The following is a 19,029-nucleotide window of genomic DNA, read 5'->3' as shown; positions in this document are numbered from 1 at the left end:
ATCAAAAAGAGCAACAAAAAGTATGTAGGAGGAAAAAAAAACCCTATTTTAAACTGCAGGTGCTGCACAGTCATCCAGAAATTCCTAACAGGTTTTAGAAGTACCAAACAAAAATAGATTGTCTTTTGCAAGGCTTGGACAGAGCTTAGTCCTTTGGTGAATATTAAATTTGTTAACTGTGCGCGTGGAGAGACAATGCGGGGGAAGAGAATAAGGGAGAAAGAACATAAATTTTAATTTTAGCATTTTGTCATTCTCAAAACAGATTCTGATTACTCTGCTAGCTATCTGCATTCCTAAAGTTAGGAGTGATCCTTCTTTCCAGAAAGTATTAGAGAGGGGAAACCTGGTAAGCAATTACAAAGCATTTATTCACACCCCAAGTCAGTAGCCCCTGCTAACTATAATATGCATCATGCTTGCAATCTTCACAACCTCATGCATTTTGCACTTCGGGATCTGCAATGCAGGCAGCCTGTTTCACTTACCATCTCTTCCTCCTGAGCCTGCAGCCAGTGCTCCTCCCCACGACCATCGCTTCTGCTTCTGTTCCAGCTGCTGACTGCGTTCAAGGGAGCGACGCATCATGGCTTCTAAACGTTCCTGGTTATATTTGGTACCAAAAAAAAAAAAAAAAAAAAAGAGAGAGAGAAAAATCAGATCTAAATCAGTTCTTTTGGAGTTTTTTTTCCCTTCTGAAACCAAGCTAAAAACACACATACAATAAATAGTTCCCCTGTAGCTCCACATGAGATGATTCGAGGAGCTTGTTTCCAGCAAGACAAAAAGGACTGAATAAAGAAGGTATGCCTACCTACCTCCAGATATGTGTATCCTTTGTCTGCAAGCCACTGAGGTCACTACAGAGGCCTAAGTAAATAACACAGGTTGCATCACTGCCTAGCATCTGCTCCTGCTGCTGAGGCTGCTGCTGCGCTCTGGACTTAATTTGTGTAAGAATAATGCTCGACAAGCATTAACTCCTTCTTGTCTATGCAGACCTCAGGATTTTTTCCATCCCTTTCTGAGCACAGCTAAATTGCTGCAATGCCAGTGGCTCCTCCTAGCCACGCAGATAAATGATCACTTCAAACCTAAAGTAGGTTACTTTGCAGGATGACCAATTTATTTATTTATTTTTATAAAAACTCCCTCCTTTCGTTCACTATGTTCTTTACATTTAAGAGCTTCTGTTTTTCCTGCTATTCATATTAGAATGAAGTATACACAGATGCATATTTTTTTTAAGTACATGCCTAGATTGTTCGGAGATGCTTTTTTTTTTTCCTGCCACCCTCACGTTCTTCTCCATGCTTTAGTGCATTAATGTTTTCAGAAGGGGGAGAAACATAAGACTTCTTCCCCTGCCCAAATCCTGTTCTACCTTTAACTTACAGCTAGACACGGTCTTCTTGTTCCATCTCCACCACCTTTTAACCCCCACTCAAACCTCCACTCGGTTTTGTTCCCACCTCCTCTCTCTGCTAGTTTCTCTGCTGTGGCAATTTCTCCACCTTCCCTCTTCCTCCTTTCAAGCAGACAAATTCTGGTCCTTCCCCACCCATCACTCCATTATCTACGGCTTTGTAGGGTGGTGATCTTTCCTCCTCCCAGGAGCTCACTTGCATTTGGCAAACTCTTCACCCTCATATTTCAGAAACCTGATCTCTACCACTGAAGATTAGCCTACTCTTGCTGCCTTTTGCCCCTGCCCTAGTGTTTTTTAGCCCTCTGTTTTTTGATCAGTCCTATTACTTACTGCCTTGGCTGGGTATTTCTGGTCTAGCACAAAACTCCCACTCGATCCACTTCAAACTCTTGATCAGCAGATGCAGGTTTCTCACGCCTGAAACTTTGTTTCTATGATTACATCATAGCCCCTTCCATTCCTATCAACCCCCCTCCACTGTCTCCAACATCTTTTGATATCTCAGATCAACTGTATCAATAACCTTCCTGCATTTCTCAGCCATATTATTTCCTCTCACTGATTCATGACTTTGGTTCAGGCCCCCTATTCCTCTTCCCTACCGTATTTTATCATTATATTCAGTCTTTGCTCAAACATATCTCCTATTTCTCCACTGATGTTGCTTCTGAGTGAGCTCCTTCACCAGATGACTCCCTGACACTAGGCGTCTCCAGCAGCTACTTTACTTGTAACATTTATGCGTGTGTCCATAAGCTCTGTGTAACCTCCTGGAGACTCTGTCCACATTCACTGAATCTCTGCATTGCTAGATGCTCTCTCATCCTCCTCTGGATATCTGCAAAATACTTTTGTCTCCTCACCTCACTGAAGAATCTCTTCCACTACCATGATTTCTCATAATTTACCTCTGATCAAGGTTCCCATCTCATCCAACCCCACTACCAACTACACATTGATTTCAACAGCTAGCCACTACCTTTTTCTTGTTTTAACTTTCTTCTCCCCCAACTTTATTATGCACCACCATAAAGAATTCCATTACATTAGCCTCTGTATGAAGAGCAAAAAAAGGCCTTGCACTTCTTGCACACCTAGTCTATCTGTCTCAGTTCTCTTGCCTGTTACCTTTCAGTCAGGTGACCATCACAATATCTGCTGCCATCTCCAGGAAGAAAATCTTCTGCTACACTGCTCTGAGCTCTCACTTCATTTTTTCCTCTCCTCTCCATCTTTGGATCACAATGTATCAGCTAACCTCAGGCAAAGATGCTGAAAGCAGGCAGCAGCTTTTCCTCCCCTTCCTTTTTTTCCTATCTGTCCAGTCAATGCCATCAGCATCCAGGCAGGCATGCAAACTCTCTACCTGTCATTCCTCCTCCTTTTTCTCCCTGAAGGGCACAAAGCAGCATAAAGCTGAAGCAGAGCCTTTTCTGCAATAGCACAGGAAAAAAAAAAAACAACAAACACATTTTTGAATCTCCTATTATGAAAATGCTGTCTTTCAGTCTCCACAACCCAAAGCCAGTCCCCTCTGATTTAGTGTGCTACAGTCCTTCTTTTCTTCCTTCCTGATGATGTAATTTTCACATTTAAAAATCTGTGTGTGCAGGCTTTGTATTCAAATTCAAGCTTCTCACTTCTGTCTTTACTTTACACCTCTCAACACACTAGTTTCTTTTTATTTCAGTCTCTTTATTATACTTACTCTTTCCAAACCTACTATATCATCATCAGTTCTTCTCTGCAGTCTGTTTCCATTTTTCTTTTCGCTACTTTCTTCTGCTCTTTATCTTGCCCCAATATACCTTTCTACCCACTCTCTACAGTAAAGTAACCTTACCATTTTTTCCCATTAAATCACACAATTCTACAGAATCTTTCTTCCTTTCCATATCTAAAGGATATTATTACACATTAATCAGAAAAGACGATATGTGAGAGCAGATGATAAGTTTCAGTTAATTATCTGGGCAATTTGTGCTCATTTATTCTTCTACTGGTGTTTGGAGCAAGGACTAACAACGTTCTCTAGTCTGTGGACCACAGAATACACTTATACCTCCTAGTGTAAACAGCACTGTTTAAAGAATAAAGGAAAATGCAGGAGGAAATGGTTTAAAGACAATAAATGATTTTTCATACATACTTGAAAGCCCATGCCACCTATATTTTAAGGTTGAAATCTTCAACTACATGACATGGAGAGGATCATTCGTTTTCATTTGCAAAGAGCCTTTCATTAACACATTATAGAACAATTATTAAACCTCACAAACCCTGCATATACAGCTTAGATAAAGAACAATATGAAACCATTTTACACAAGGAAAGGGTAGCTATTAAAAACCATTTTAAACTAGCACAATATTTTGAACTTTACAAATACACAAAATAGAAACCAACTTTAAGACACAGAAGCACAGCAAAAAACTCAAACTTTTTTTTTTTTTTTGGCAAGGACATAAAGCTTTTCTTCATCAGCAAACAATGTACAAAAAATCCGCTGTCTGTTATACAGGCAGTACTGTCTTAAAAACATATCAAACACTATCCATCTGATCCTCATTTGGGAACTGTAACTGCCATAGACACAGAGAAAATAATCTCTGTGGTACAGCTGTAGTGAGCTTCCATTAAAAAAAGAAAAAAAAGTGCAATGAGCTTCGCATGTAGGTTAAATCAAGAACGAGTAAAACCATAAAAAGAGGGCCATTTACTGCTAATAACTAAAGTAGATATGCTTATTTCCATAATTCTTAGTTATTCACTCATGTTTCACCCAGACTAAATAACAGAACAAACATTTAGACTGCCTAAATTAAAAGAAAACAACACCAAGAACGCAAAAAATTTGACTGAAGTACTTTTCTTTTAGCTATATAAAATATGATACACGCATCAGAAACCATGGAAGGAAAAAACGAATGTCCTTTCTTGCTCAAACTAGAAGTAATTTTACAAGTATCAGGAGTAAAAATTATTTATGCAAACAACTCTAAAACAATCTCCCTTATATGTATGATGAAAACATCTAAAACAGCCAACTATAAGCTTAGAGGGAGGAAAAACTCATCATCTTCATTTTATTTGTTCATCAACACTGTGCGTAAGCAGCTGGCTGTTTTCTGATATTATTGGCTTCATCTTGTATTTGTGTGGCTCTCCCACATAGCAACAAAAGAGCTCTGTTATCTTCTATTTAAAGAACGGAATTAAAAAAATACTTTTTGTTTTATATTTAACTACCACTTCTGAATATAATCAATTTCTGCTCCCAGTCATTACAATTATATGTGTAGAAAAGGAAAATCTACATGCAAAAAGGGGGTGGGTAGGTGGGGGTGTGTATGCGTGTATGTGCCTCAAAGAACCAGATGGGACAGAAGGAAGGTTCTGCATTACACTTTGGGGAGAGCCATAGCAGCAGTAATGGCAAAGGGGGAGTAGGGAGTGGAGAACAGGAGGGTCAGCGTGGTCACTGGGACAAACTCTTCTCCTCGCTTTGAGGGTTCTTTGCTATGCAAGCCGTGCACCTGGGGGAGGGCAATTTCAACCAACTTGCAATGAAATTTTTATATTACTTGTGCAATTGAATTCTACTCTCTCTATGAATTGCAAGAAGAGGCTTACCAAGCATTTATTACTTCCATATAGTTTAACTTGAAAAGTAATTAACTGACAACATACCATCCTGAGGATTTTCCATCTCTTGTGTTTCAGTGTATACTTTTTCCAAATATAACATAAACGTGTACATCAAAACAAATATCTAACTAAAAGGATTCTTTCCAGGATATTATTCGGCATTTTGCCAGCTGGTTGGCATTGGTTATGTCAACCTCTTGAGATTGGGTGCTGGACTAGATTTGTTCTGTCTATCTGTTTACCAGTAGTTGTTCATTCCAACAGTAGTATATCAGTAGGATCAGCGCTAATTTCATCAACTTTATTTTCAATAATATTTGATGGTTTTATTAAAAAAAAAAAAAAGATGTTTGATTAGATGGATGCTATTACTCGTACTTGCACACAAACCCTTGACTTGGCTTGTACAAGTTATTGTGGTGTCCATATTGTCTTATGCAATACAAGAGCAGTAGAAAAGCAGGCAGTGCTCAAACATGGGAACTGAAGAAGCCCATCCCAAGCCTGTTAAGAACCATTCACCTCTCAAAGTCTTGCAGACACAACAGCAACATTTTTGAGAGAGAGAGATGTTGATGACCTGTCTGCATCACAAATATGCACTGCCTTCAGCTGTGTTAAAAATGCAAGAAAAAAGATTTAAGGGGCATATAAAGGACACAACCAATACAGCAGAAAGCAAGGAAGAAAATCTCTCTATATGGCACTTAGGACACCTGATAGGTGGGCAAAACTGGCACTCCAGTCTCCATCTAGCATAAACCAGTGTCGCAAGGAGAAGCAAGGAGCGTTTGCTAGTATATTGGCTCACCAGTCAGGGCATACTTCCATAGGTGTGGGAAATACGGGTTCAAACTCCTTCCAGTAAAGAGGGTCTCAAGTGTCCAGGATGACTCATGAACAATGAGTAATTGGAACTGCAACTTCATCAGCATCCTTACTCAGATCTTCACTGCTAATACTATACACATGGGATTTGAGGGGCAAAACTTGTGACTCATCACAAGAACTTTGTGGGGGATTTGGCAAAATCTTTAGCAAAACTCAAATGGAATCCTAGAAATGCAGGAATGACAAGCAAAGTTTTGGGGGAAATTACTATTTGCCAAGCTCTAGCAACAAAATTAACTTTTGAGTCTCTCTTCTAAAAGAGAAATATTTAAGCATGAAGTTGTACTACAACGGGTACATTTTCCACAGAGCTAGAGCAATTACTCTCAGCTGCCAAGTTAAATTTCACTGCTCCACAAATACTTTGGGTTAGATGAATTGAACCGTGTGGGAGATTGCAGATGGCATTTTGGAGCAGACAACAGAGCTGAGGACAGACTTGCTGGAGGCTGGCCACAGAGATGGGACACAGCAGTAGCATTTCAAGGGGATACTAGACAGAACACGCAAAACCAAGTAACTGTGAAGGGATGCCAGGAGGTGGTGGGGTCTCCCTTCCTTGACTTCCTTCTACCCCATCCTTCTCTCTTCTGCAGATTTTTCTTCTCCGCACCCTTCTCTCCTTCAGAAGCTCCTGAATCCAGGTCTCTTCCACCCCCAAACAAGCAAGCATCCTCTCCTGTCCTCCTGCCCACATAGCCCTTCCTCAGCTTCCTCAACCTGCAGAAAGAGAGATAGAGCAAATGAAAAGGAAAGGAGCCAGGTTTGGGCTTGCCTCCACTCGTGAAAAGCTTTGAATTTTTTAAAGCTTGCAGGCAGGCTCAGAGAGCAGAGCTAGGAGTGGAATTGTAATTGCCTGTCAGCAATGACCATTAGCTGACAGGCAGCAAGCTTTCTCTCTTGGTTAGAGAAGTCTCCTAGTGTCGGTACTGGCTGTGGGGAGCAATTCAGGCTTGCTGATACTGGGGGAGTACTCCTGAAAAGTACCGCTGCTATGCCTGTTCTTACATTCATCTCAGCGCAGGTGGCCATTATAGGAGATGGGTTCCTCCCTCGAATAGACCTTCGGGTCTGACCTGGAACAGCCCCAGCTGCTCTCATGTCTGACAGCCTCCCTCTGGCTTCCCTAGGACAGGCAAAGCATGCAGGTACTCATTTTGCCTACACCTCTCGCCTCTTCTCCCCCATGCCGCTCTCCATTGCGCATCTTGAGCAATGTGAATTGCTCACATTCAGAAGTGCCTGTATTTGCCACTTCCGACACCCCCTGTAAAGGAGATCAATTTTGCTTAGCTGAAAAGGTTACCACTGCTGGAAATATTGGGGAAGGATTACTGTCACGTCATTGATGTTACTGCATTAGGAGAAAGACCTCTCCCGCTTTGTTATGAAAAATGACAAAACCAGGAAGAAAATTTCAAGTGATCCACATGACAAAACATTTTTAAATGAATTTTTAAGCTATTATGCAGAAGCCAGGATCAGTATATTACAGTTGAAAGAGGAATGGCAGGATTTATCCTCTTCACGTTAACGTGAAAAATCAAACACAGAATAAAACTCAATGGATAGAAGTAGGTTATTTTGATCCCATGTGGTAATATTTTATCTCTTTTGCAAATATATTTTGATCAAAAGGTAAGGGACAGAGAAAAGGGGAGGGTTAGTAACTGCAGATTTCTAGAGCCTTTTTCCATAGGAGCTAAGGGGGCAAGAAAAAACCCCAACATCGTCTCTTGGCATTTCTATCTTTTTTTTTTTTTAATCACTATTCCCTTTTCCAAAAATCATTAATTCTTTATCAGTTGCAGTAGCAGTGCTGCTGTTTTCTACAGAATGTCGTGCAGGGAGACACATACACATACTTCATTTAGAGACCTGCATCAGAAAGAAGACATACTAGAGCAAAAAAGAACCTTAAATGATCTCAGTAGAGCTAGTTAGAAGAGGAATACGCGAACATGCTTCTAAAGATACGTGATTAATTCAAGTGTATGTTAGAATTTTAATCCAGCCTAGATTCTTAGCTTCTTTAAGTAAGAATTTCCTATTTTTTGTTACGGAGAAAAAAATATATACAAAAACATGATTTATAATATCAAAAATATATAAACATGTTGCAGTGGTCAGTGCAAACTGAACAAAAAAACCGAAGAAAAAAGTCTTGCCATTTTCTGGAAGCAGTCATGTTTAAAAGCTAAATTCTAGACAGCTGGTGCTTTATGTCTGACAGTCCCAGTTATGTTAGCCTAAGTATGCTACTATCCTGTGAGATCACACAAAATTCAAGTGACAAATAAGCCTCTGAAAATATTTTTGATGTACGAGTGGTAGTAGAGCATTTATAGCAGGGTGATATATGGTTGCAGTTCCCAAAGGAAGACACACGTCTCCAGGATTTAAAAAAAAAAAAAAAAAAAAAAAAAAGAGAGAGAGTGTAACCTATGCTGTTCTATGCTAGCTTATAGCATAAGCTATAGCATAGCTATGCTTTATGCTAGCTTATAGAGTGAGGCTACAGTATGTCTCTCAGTGGACCTTACCTCCTCCTCTTTAAGCTTTTGTCTCCGCTTTTCTTCAACAGCTGCTCTCTTCTGCTCCTCTCTCTGTCTCTGTTCCTCCAGTTTTCTCCATCGTTCCTCCATTTGCTTTTCATATTGAAGTTTTGCCCTTCTCTCCTTCTCCAGTATCTGCTGCTCCCTAGCAGCTTAGATGGAGAAAAAAATGCATTTGACTTTATGCAAATCTTCTCCTGCTTTAAAATTATTTGATAGCATGACATGGTAGAGTAAAATAACAGATACAAGTACACAGGGCTTTAGTGCCATAAGCTCAAAAGCATAGTGCATAGAAGTGCTGGAACGATTAGCAAAACTGTTTGATACACTAACGTTAACAGGGAAGCCCTCTGGACGCAAGGTGACAGTGTGACCCTACCTCTTTAAAAAGAGCATGCAGAACAGTTAACAACTCATCTTTTGTATATGCTTCAATTCTTTCTGCAACTTAAAGGCCAAATTCTTCCTTTAGACATACATGTTCCCAGTAGGTTTTAGGGTGAATCAGTTATACATGTTGAAGCAAAAGCCCTTGGCATTTCTTTAAAACTATGCTTCTCTTTATGGTGCTGTCTTCAAAATAAATATGTAAGAAACACACGTTAAACTTTCTAGGAAGCTTTGAAAACACACTATCTGTTAATACTTTGGTGCTATATTGTTATCCACTTCTCGCACTTTGCATGAAGAAAATTTACTTTTATTATTGAGAGTTTGTCTCAGTTGCTTATTCTACCTGGAGTCATAATCTTCTCCTTGAGATATTAAATTTGTTATTATGGAAATTATGACTGCAACTATACAGACAGGACTGTTGCTTCAGGTTTACACAGGGGAATTAAGTAGCAAAAGTTAATGTGATAAAGCCTGAAGAAAAAACAGTACTCATGCAAACATGTGCCATAAAAAGACAGGAGAGTAGGAGTTTAATAAGCGTGCTTACATACATCCAAGCCTGTAATATCATATACCAACATACATACCACCAATATGAAAGAATATTATCATCACAGTTGCCTAAGGACTTGAAAGTTAGGGAAAGTCAGAATTAACACTGTTTATACAAAAGCTGGTCCCTTATTCTGCTCACCTATTCAGCCCCAGTTAATATTCCAGCTGGTGTTTTGCGGCCCAGCAGTTTTTCCCCCTTGCAAACGCTCTCAGCTTCCTCAGATCACTCCTAGGCTGCTCCAGCAGTCATATCAACTCCCTCTCTTTGGCCCCAGGCTCTTTACCCACAGCCATAGCCTTCAGTGACTCCTAGCCCCAATCTGTCCTCTAGCCCTCTCGTTCAATGTCAGTGTCCCCCTAACATCAGATCTTTTTCCAGCAGTTCAATTTTTGCCCCTTGAAAACTGGCTCCTTGCAAGATCCAACTTCTTCCTCACATCCAGACTCCTTTAGTGAACACCAAAACCTTCTACCTTACTCTCGTTAGAAATATGGTAGGTGATGTCTTCCCATTTTGCCTTACAAGAACTTGCTAATTTTTTTTCTTCCCTGCAGGACACGGAAACATGAGAGGGATGTTAGTGCTGTAGGCAAGCCTGGATTCATGAGAATGAACAACCACAGACTTGCTAGCAGATTAAGAATTACCTCAGAGATAATGAAAGACAAGTGACCAGTCACTAACAGTTAATGACTACTAGTCATGTCAGATAGAACAGGTAAAAACAGCATGCTGGACTTGATTTAAAAATCATACACACACACAAAAAAAAAAAACACAAACAAAAAAACCTCAACCCAACATCAAGTGTCCGGATCTTAGTGCTAAGATTACCTTCTGACCAAGCAGGTGAAACCTGGGACTGATTCTGGACAGAGAAGCAAACCATTTTGTCATCACAGACACGTATACTATTTTTGTTTCTTAATTTAATTTAGGGATGTGAAAAAACTGATTGATGAATTTTAGCTTTGATGAGAAGGTTATTCTATATTGCTGCAAAGTACCTGCTGACTCCATGGAGATTTGTCCTTTTGGGGAACTCACTGTATTTTTTTCTGAACTTCCAGAAGCCACAGACAGACATCTCCTGAGGCCAAAGTCCAGAGCTAACCATTCTCAAAATGGACTTAACCCTAAAGAAATATGCTTCCAGAAAAAACATATGAAATCTAGAGACAAGAAGTGTGACTAAAACCTTTTTCCCCCCAGTCTTTTCTGTACCAAATCCCCTTGGCCAGCCAGTCCCAGATTCTCCATCTTTCAGTGTTCCCCTCACCCCATTTCTCTTCCACTTTTTAATCCAATTCCTTTTCAATCCACTTATTGTGTCACTTTCTCAGGAATCAGCAAAGAAGGAATAATCGCGAGGACCAAAGAGAGAGTTTGGATTGAATACACCTGCAGGAGATATGAGCTACTACTGCAGGGTATGTCACGTTTACTCAGGTTGGTGCATGCCCATATAGACAGAACCTCTCGGGTATTTAGCTACTAAAAACTAAATCCCCACTAAGCATTTTGGTAAATTTTCACAGGAATTACAAAAAAAAAAAAAAATCTTTCTCACCAAGCCCACATTACTAAAAGTATCAAGTCTCTGCTCTCAGGACTCAGGTTTTGTCAAGATACGGTCAAGAGTTTTTTATTTGTTTCAAAAAAATCAGTTTTCCCTACAATTCTTTTCAGAGGCGTCCACACTATCTTAGTTAATGTTTTCTCAAAATAAATCCCAAATTAAATTTGACAAAATCATAAAACGTTGGCAATTCTCTCTAATAGGCATTGTCAGATAATCTCATGAAACACTGCTACCAGCTTTTCTTGTTAATGTAATAAGGAAAATGAATTTAACTGTTTTTTTTTCCTTTTAGTTTATGCGCATGTATGCACATATTAAAAATATATATATACACACACATACATACATGTGTATAATGTAAATGAAACTGCAAAATTTTCTCAACATTTCCTGGAAGTATTAGAAGGAATTAAAAGCAACAGACAGTACTTAAAGACTCTGAAATCGATGCTTATGTCATTCAAGAAATGAATTACAGATTTTTCATTCTCTTGAAAGAAGATTAATCATTTTAAACTTATAGAAAGATACTTGCTTTATGCCTACTTACCAACTCCAAGATATCTTTTAATATGGCTATAATCTACCAGGATAGAATTGAGACTGTTTCAGCAAATCATCCTACCATTTAAGTATTACTCACTGCTTTTTTTAGTATTTGTACAAACCAAAATCCTAGCGGTCAGTATCTTGTACATAAACCTATATTCAACAGTACATCCATCAAAGAGGAAAACAAACTTTTAACTGTAGCATACAAAGTAGCTGAATGGAAGTCAAAGGAGCCCCTGGTTAGATTTATTTTAAAATAATCTAATTTTAAAGAAATAATTGTAAGTCAAAGAAGACTAGGAATAGCCTGAGCCACAGTATTTAGAATTCAGAACAGGAGAAATATCATGTTAGTAACTTAAGGCCGTTAGCACATATACATAAAAAAAACATAAGCCCCCAGCTATCTTACCAAGGTACTTCTCCCTTTCTTCTCTCCTCTCCTTTGCTAGTCTTTGTCTTTCATCAGTTTTTAGAAATCCATCAATGGCTGAAGTCAGAGAGAAAAGAAGAAAAACGTTAGCAAAAATAAAATTAAGAAGCAGTCAAATGAACTAAAATTCTACTGCATTTAACGACACAGACAACAAAAATGATTTTGCACATGAAGGGGGTTACCAAGCTGGGATTTGGATACATCTTGAGAGCAGTTTCCTACCTACTGCTGAAGTCCAAGCAGAGTCCATAACGTAAATACCTGAACCCACTTCTCAGAACAAACAAGCATTTGTTAGTCCTTATTTTAAACTTTCAAGTATGTATAAATATATATATATAAAAAATAAAAAGCATGCAACTACTAAGTATCATCTTAGTTAATAACCTTATTTTCAGTTTTCTGGCTAAAAGCAAGGTAGTTCAGGAAAGCAGTAAAAGCAGTACACAATCCTCTTTGTTTATCGCAACGCAGAGCCCTAGCCTTCATACTTACGGCTGAGCTACCGTATAATTAAATTTCCTTCCATTTTGCGCTAAGAACTGAAGTTGCTAATTTTTTTTTTCCCAGATAAATAAATAGGAGTGGAAAAGTTACTTAGATTGTAACCCTTCTTCCCTTCCTGAAAAGTCGTATTTCCAGGCCTCCACTCCTCTCTGAGGGCATCCTGTGTGACACGGATTTTGCACAGCAAGTACCTTCCTGTAAAATGCACTGTTTTCAAGGCAGTTTAAAAATCAGCTTTCTTAGTCCCTTGAGGCTGGTGAAAAGGCAGGAGGCCTCAGCTGTTCCCCATTACAAAAGCTTGCTTTTTCCCAAGCACCACCTTCCAACTCCATCTTTAAGCTTCCTCTGCTGACACACGCAAAGAAAGCGACCATCTGATGGCAACCGGGCCCCCGGTTAATTGTGATTGCAGCTCCTGGCTGGCTTGTTACTACTAGAATGTGTGGGACAAATAGATATCTATTTATTACTGAAGGCTCAACCTTCTTCCATACTTGCCTACTTGTTTGCCCACTTGGCTGTCACTTTTTGTCAGTTTTGACAGGCATGGAAAAGCAACCAGAACAGCGGTTTGCAACTGCTTTGAAAGGGCCTGCAAAGGCCGCTAAAAAGGGGAATCCTACTGGCAGCGTAGTTAAATTATCTGGGTAGTGCCAGTGGAAAATTTTCGAAGGTCTGAAAATCAAGACTGCTTGGAACCCACAATTTCGACTGGGAGCAAGAGGAGAGGTGAAATAAAGATTGAGTCAAGAGCCCAAGGAGGGAAGACTGGGTTTGGGATCAAGCAGAGGCTACAGACTGGAGAAGCGGCAAGCAGCAGTAGAAACTAAGATTTTCTGCAGAAAAAGGGATGTAACTGAGAAGGAGAAGTAGAATTTGAAGGATGAAAACCGGAATGGGAATAAGCAGGACGGAGGGGGAGAGGCTGTAGAACAGGAAGATGTTTATAAACCCCTGTAGTGACTCTCACTGCTCTCGTGCTTTCAGTAAATATTTATGAAACCCACTGGTAAAAATGTGTCCCATCATGCCTGTCATTAAAATTACAGCAAGCTGTTATCTCTACCTCAATTCCTTCATGAATGCAACTGGCAGAAGTGGATCTAAAAGCTCCAGCCTTGCTCACGGCTGCTGTAGGTATCCAAGCCGATACAAAATGACATGGGATGAAACTTGTGGTTTTTTAGGTCAGCTTGTTTGGATGGGTCAGAAGGTTTTTTTTTTTTTTTTTTTTTTTTTTTTAGGTCAGAGTATGGATCTCTCAATCCCACCCAGACTGTCAAGGCTGAAATGCCAGATAGTTCAGAAATTAGGATAATTCACAGTAAAAGCTGTCTGTACAATCCTTATCTCACCCCCTTTTGCAGATATATTATCATGTGCTTTTTTCCTTTTAGGCCCCTTGGCTCATGCAGTGCATAGGATGAACCTGCTCCAGGGATGAACTGAGTGTGTAGCAAAGGAAACTGTGATTTATGTTTCTTGCTTCATTTCTTTCTGAAACTGGAAAGCAGACAGAAAGAAAGAACTACAGTTTGAAGGCTGTCCTGGAGACCAGTACTCTATAGACTTTACTATACCACATATGAAATAACAACAAAAACATGCAATAGTTGCTCATTAAATGTACAGCAGTCCAATATGGAAAAAAGCATGGAGAAAATAGCACACAGTCTAGTAAGTACAGACATCCTAAGTATATACAAATGCAGCAAGGGTAAGATTAAAATAGCACAGGCATCCTCCGAGCTAGCATTTCTTAACTCAAGTACTTGACTTCAAGAATCAGTTTGCCTGCCAAACTTTAATAAAGTAAATACTTTCTTTAATAAAGTAAATACAGTTTTGAAGGACTGAATATCCATTCCCTGGGTAATCACTTGTAGTCTAGGATGATTTTTAAAAGTTTTTGGCCAAAATTAGCGTATCTACTATACATCTTTAGACATTATATATTTTAAGAGTGGGGGGCACAGCAGTTACCTGTGGTATGAAATGTGACTGATGAGATGAATTCAAATTCTCTTTGATAAAGCAGACTGCAAACAACAGGCTAATGCAAACTGATTTTTTAAAATTGTAACTTTGCAATTAAAATGATGTAATACTATTTCTATTTCATAATATGAACTACCAGCAGAGGGCAGAGCAAGGTTTGAATTAAAACAAAACACAACAAAAAAAAATCAATAACAAAAACATCAATAAAAGCTTTCACTATGATGTGAAAAATGACCTCAGGTTAATATTCTGTACACTCAGCTTTATCTTGACCCTCCTCCACAGTTACAATTAAGCCTTCAATCCCTCAAGAAAAAGGTGCGCAGCAGTGAAGGACACATACAAACACAGGCTGGTTGCGCCTTCTGCTAACCAGAATAATGAATACAAAGAGACTCTGGTGTAAAATCTTCTGATAACCCTTTTTTGTCCAATTTTGCAGAAGAATAAGGAAACTCCCCCCATTAGCAACAAAAGAGATTCAACTTCAGAGAAGCAATGTCCATCTCTCTCTCTCTCTCTGAATTACTTCTCTTCTGTTTTCTCAATTCACCTGAAAAGCTCTTTTTCTGAGGAGTATCTCCTCCTCAGGGAATGCTTCTAGTGCTCCCTCTTCCCCCTGCTCTGGGATGCTATCGAAATTTGTGAGGTGGGGCTCCAACCACTGCGCTAATTCCTGGAGGCTCTGCCTCATTTTTTTGACTTAAGAGGGCCAGCTGCTCCTCTGGGACTTTGTTACAACAAGCATTTCCAAAGAAAAAGACTTCAAATCAGTTAAAACGCTAACAGTCCTGCAGCACTAATACGTCACCTAATGCTGAAGGCCTCTTTCAATACTTCAACATTACCTTGAAATAAATATGCACAGAACTAAAAACTGACACGTTAATCACTGCATCAACTCAGTCTGGTGGACAACGTAAACCTGTTCAAGACTGATGAAACAGTGTCAGAACATGTTCCACTCTGCTCCACATACTGCTTCTGTAAACTTTTGGAAAAAAAACCTGGCTAATGCTAATCTAGAGATAGAAAAGAAGGTGGTTGTGTCTTGATGAGATAGGGTAAGCTCTTTCTTTTGAGATCTATATCCTGTTTCTGGCTCTGGAGGCTTAAGAAAAGAGTACTCAAACAGGGCAACTGGGTTGTGAAAGGCTGAGAGCATGTTTTAGGTGCATCAGTCAGCTGCTTGTACACCTCTTTTGTAATTCGCACCCAAATAACTGCCAAATGAGCAAGACCGCCATCAATTTTTTCTATCTCCCTTCTGAACCCACTTACCCTTCTGTCTCCATAAAATTTCACGACATTTGGTTCCACAACATGTTTATATGTAGCAGATACCCAAGTCCTCGACAGCAAGCGTCCCAATACAAAAGAATAGCCAGTGAGGGATGCAAGGCCAGCTCTGCACAACATTGTTCAGTGTACTTAGACCTTTGCCCACTCGACATGACAGTGTTCAACATCCTTAGACCTTTGCCCCACTCTACACAACAACATTCGGCATCCTCAGACCTTTGCCCACAGCCTATTACGCTACCGATATCACTGAGTTGGTGGAGCTCCCAGTTGGGACGCAGTTTTGTCCGTGGAAAAGAGGTTTTTTTCCCTTCAGCATGGCTTAAGGCATTCAGGGAGACAGCGTAGCTATACGCTCACAAAATTAACCTCTGCAAGCGCACATGGGGCTAATGCCAGGCGCTCTGCTGACGTGGGGCAGTGCTCTGTAGAGCAGATAAGGCAGATGCATCACTTCATTTACACACACCGTTCTGGTAGCGAGGCTCCGTTCTCTCAAACCCAGTCTATGAAATCAAGGCTTTGATCCCTGCAATCTGCTTTCTCTCTTCTGAAACTCTTTTTGAGATCATAAAAAACAGTTTTCCATCTGCCACTGCTTCCCTCCGAGTACTAATGAATTAAGAAATTTCATATTCTTCAAGCTTTCAATGACAACTATACTCCAAGAAAAAGAGTATAAGACTGCATGTGACTGCCCCAAATGATTGTTTCTCTTAGTAAAAGGCATTTTTACTAATCTTTACTTACAGCATATTGCAGAAAGGCTTTCAGGTAGAATCTGCAAGCAACCAAAAGGGCTTTGTAGGCATTTTCAGTAAAATTCAGTGCATTTTCCTCTTATTTTAAAATCGTTTTTAGAAAAGCCCTTTTAACCAAAAAAGTTATTGTCTTCCATTCAAAGAACTACACACAAAAACAAATAGATTTTTTCAATGTTCAGCGAATTAATTTTATTAATCTTATGCTTTCTAGGCTGGACTTCAAATATAATTGGAAAAAAAAAAGGACTTTTTCATTATGTCTGATTAAGATAGCAGGGTGGGTATCTGTTGCTATAAAGATGCTAATGTAAATGAAGTCATTAAGGGCAGATTCATGTGCCAAACACAGCGACATCTCAGACACCCTAAGCTAACTGTCTAGGACGCGGGCTGGCAGATAGGGCAGAGAACCTGTGAGCGACCTGCAGGCGCCAGTTAAACAGCCAGCACACAAAGTGTCACTAGGTGCCTGCTTTAGGTTCCTGAACCCTACCCTAACTTTCCAAATTATTCATTTGAATCAAGAATTTCGGCTGTACATGATATTTACATAAAGATTACAGCAACAAAATAGATCCGAATGGTATGTTTATTTAAGCTTTAAGGTGAAAAAATCGCAAATGCTGGCTAAATAACTTTCATTAAAAGATATGTAAAAGCATACTGAAGTAGTTTGGTGATCACATATAGTAAAAATATCTTTGTTACTGTATAGGGAGGAAAAACTTGCTAAATAAACAAGCAGACGTTTTCAGTTCTGCATGAGCCCACAGACACCTAACCAACTCCCCGGGATTGCAGGCGTTGTGTATAAACAACGTATACAGCCATAACCAGGCCCCATGGAGACTCCAGTATTCTGCAGACATAGCAGATGCACCTGAAGATCATTTGGAGAACTGATAAAATACATTAGCAGATTTTTTTTTTTTATTTATGAAGGCACTAGATTAATAATTTAATTTACTGAAGAGGGCCCTATTAGGCAGCCTCCCACCAAGTACACACATGCAATACAGCAGCAGTACGTCAATGTGTATTCTATAACGTTGTTTTATTTATGTACTTCCGTAATCTCTCAGGCACAAAGGAGTCGGGAGACTTAATCGGAGTTTACCAGTCCCTCTCTCCTAGAAGTAACACACACAAACCCTTCTAGCTGTATTTTTCAAACTACACCAGACCTCAGACAAACTTAGATTTTCTTCTCCTTTTAGCCTGTCCTCTTCGGTTCATTACTGCACGTAGGGAAGTGAATGGCAGCAGTTCAGCTACAACTTAACTGTGTTTTTTTTTTTTATTTTTTAACTTTAGTTTCTCCAGAAGACTATATCAATCATACTTACTAAGACAGGAATGATATATTTAACTCTCCAAGTGCTGCAGTTCCTTTAAAAATTGTATATTCCTAACTTTGCCAACAAAAGCTCTAAGTAATCCTTTCAAGCCTGCTACAATTGAACAATTCTTTGTCTTCAAACAGAAAAGTCTGCATGTGAACACGTTATGTATGAAGATAATCTTTATTCAAGTAAATAAACAAATTATAATTAATCTTAAGCTTGTGTTCTGAAATCTTTTTAGTACCAGATACTGGTCACCCTTGAACATACAAATCCCATTACTGCTTCCTGTATTTACTGCATGACCGTAGCTAACTTGAAAACGCTCCCAGTATTTCTTGCACATAAACCTTAAAGAACTATTTTCAAGCAAGCTTAGCAGCGTCATTTCTCTGAAAAGTGCATCTCCAGCACGCAGGCAAACATACACATGCTGAGGAAAACTACTAAATGATGGAGAGGTATGTCAGATTTCATACGCTGCAGAGCAAAGCCTGTACAAAACCACCTATGGATGCTGAAAAAAGTAAGGTCTATCTCTCCATCACCTAAATAATATCATACTCCCTTTCCTCTACAATTACCAGCACTTATTCTCCAGAGATGCTTGATTCCCAGGGGGGAAGGAGAAGGAGACAAAAGAAAGGCGGTTCCTTGGGATTATTAAACATCTTTCATCCAGCAGCCACTTACTAATGGCATCGCTCCTCTGCTAGAAGATAAATGGGCGACTGTTGTGAAGGACGTCATATAAGATTTTAATATAAAATAAAACATTCACATACGTAAACATTATGTCCTGAGCCCTGGCTAACATCGTTCTTCAGCGCTCTAACGCTAGCTTCGAATAGCCATGGCAGTAACTTGCAGCCGAGACCCGACCATAGGCTCGCACCACTCCTGCTCTCCTTCAAGCCCCTAGAATTGTATCTGTTTCAAAATACCAGCAGAAGCAGAATTTGACCTCAAAATATTTCTTACAAAAAAGTTAAAAGTTGACTGAAAAACTTCTGAATTCTGTAAAATTTGATAGTAGCGGGAAGAAGAAAAAAGATGCCTGAAGA

The 19,029-nt window shown here is 39.4% G+C and overlaps 1 protein-coding gene across 10 annotated transcripts in view; it reads right to left on the bottom strand.

Annotated features, from left to right (window-relative positions):
- The window catches only part of MAP7D2 (MAP7 domain containing 2), an 83,961-nt gene that overhangs the window by 23,654 nt on the left and 41,278 nt on the right, over positions 1–19,029 (bottom strand). For 6 of the 10 annotated variants that reach the window (XM_068918215.1, XM_068918192.1, XM_068918225.1 and 3 more), the window contains exons 2-4: positions 12,025–12,102; positions 8,512–8,675; positions 489–603 (exon numbers count right to left, since the gene is read on the bottom strand). In XM_068918215.1, coding sequence (XP_068774316.1) covers positions 489–603; positions 8,512–8,675; positions 12,025–12,102 — 357 coding nt within the window. Of the gene's footprint in view, positions 1–488; positions 604–818; positions 1,067–8,511; positions 8,676–12,024; positions 12,103–15,837; positions 15,997–19,029 lie in introns of those variants that run through there. The other 4 variants (XM_009669263.2, XM_068918257.1, XM_068918245.1 and 1 more) reach the window with 3 other exon arrangements.

Source organism: Struthio camelus, chromosome 1, assembly GCF_040807025.1.
Source record: "Struthio camelus isolate bStrCam1 chromosome 1, bStrCam1.hap1, whole genome shotgun sequence".
Classification (NCBI taxonomy): Eukaryota; Metazoa; Chordata; class Aves; order Struthioniformes; family Struthionidae; genus Struthio; species Struthio camelus.
The sequence above is the reverse complement of the archived record's forward strand: the minus strand, read 5'-3'. Positions and strand labels throughout refer to the sequence as shown.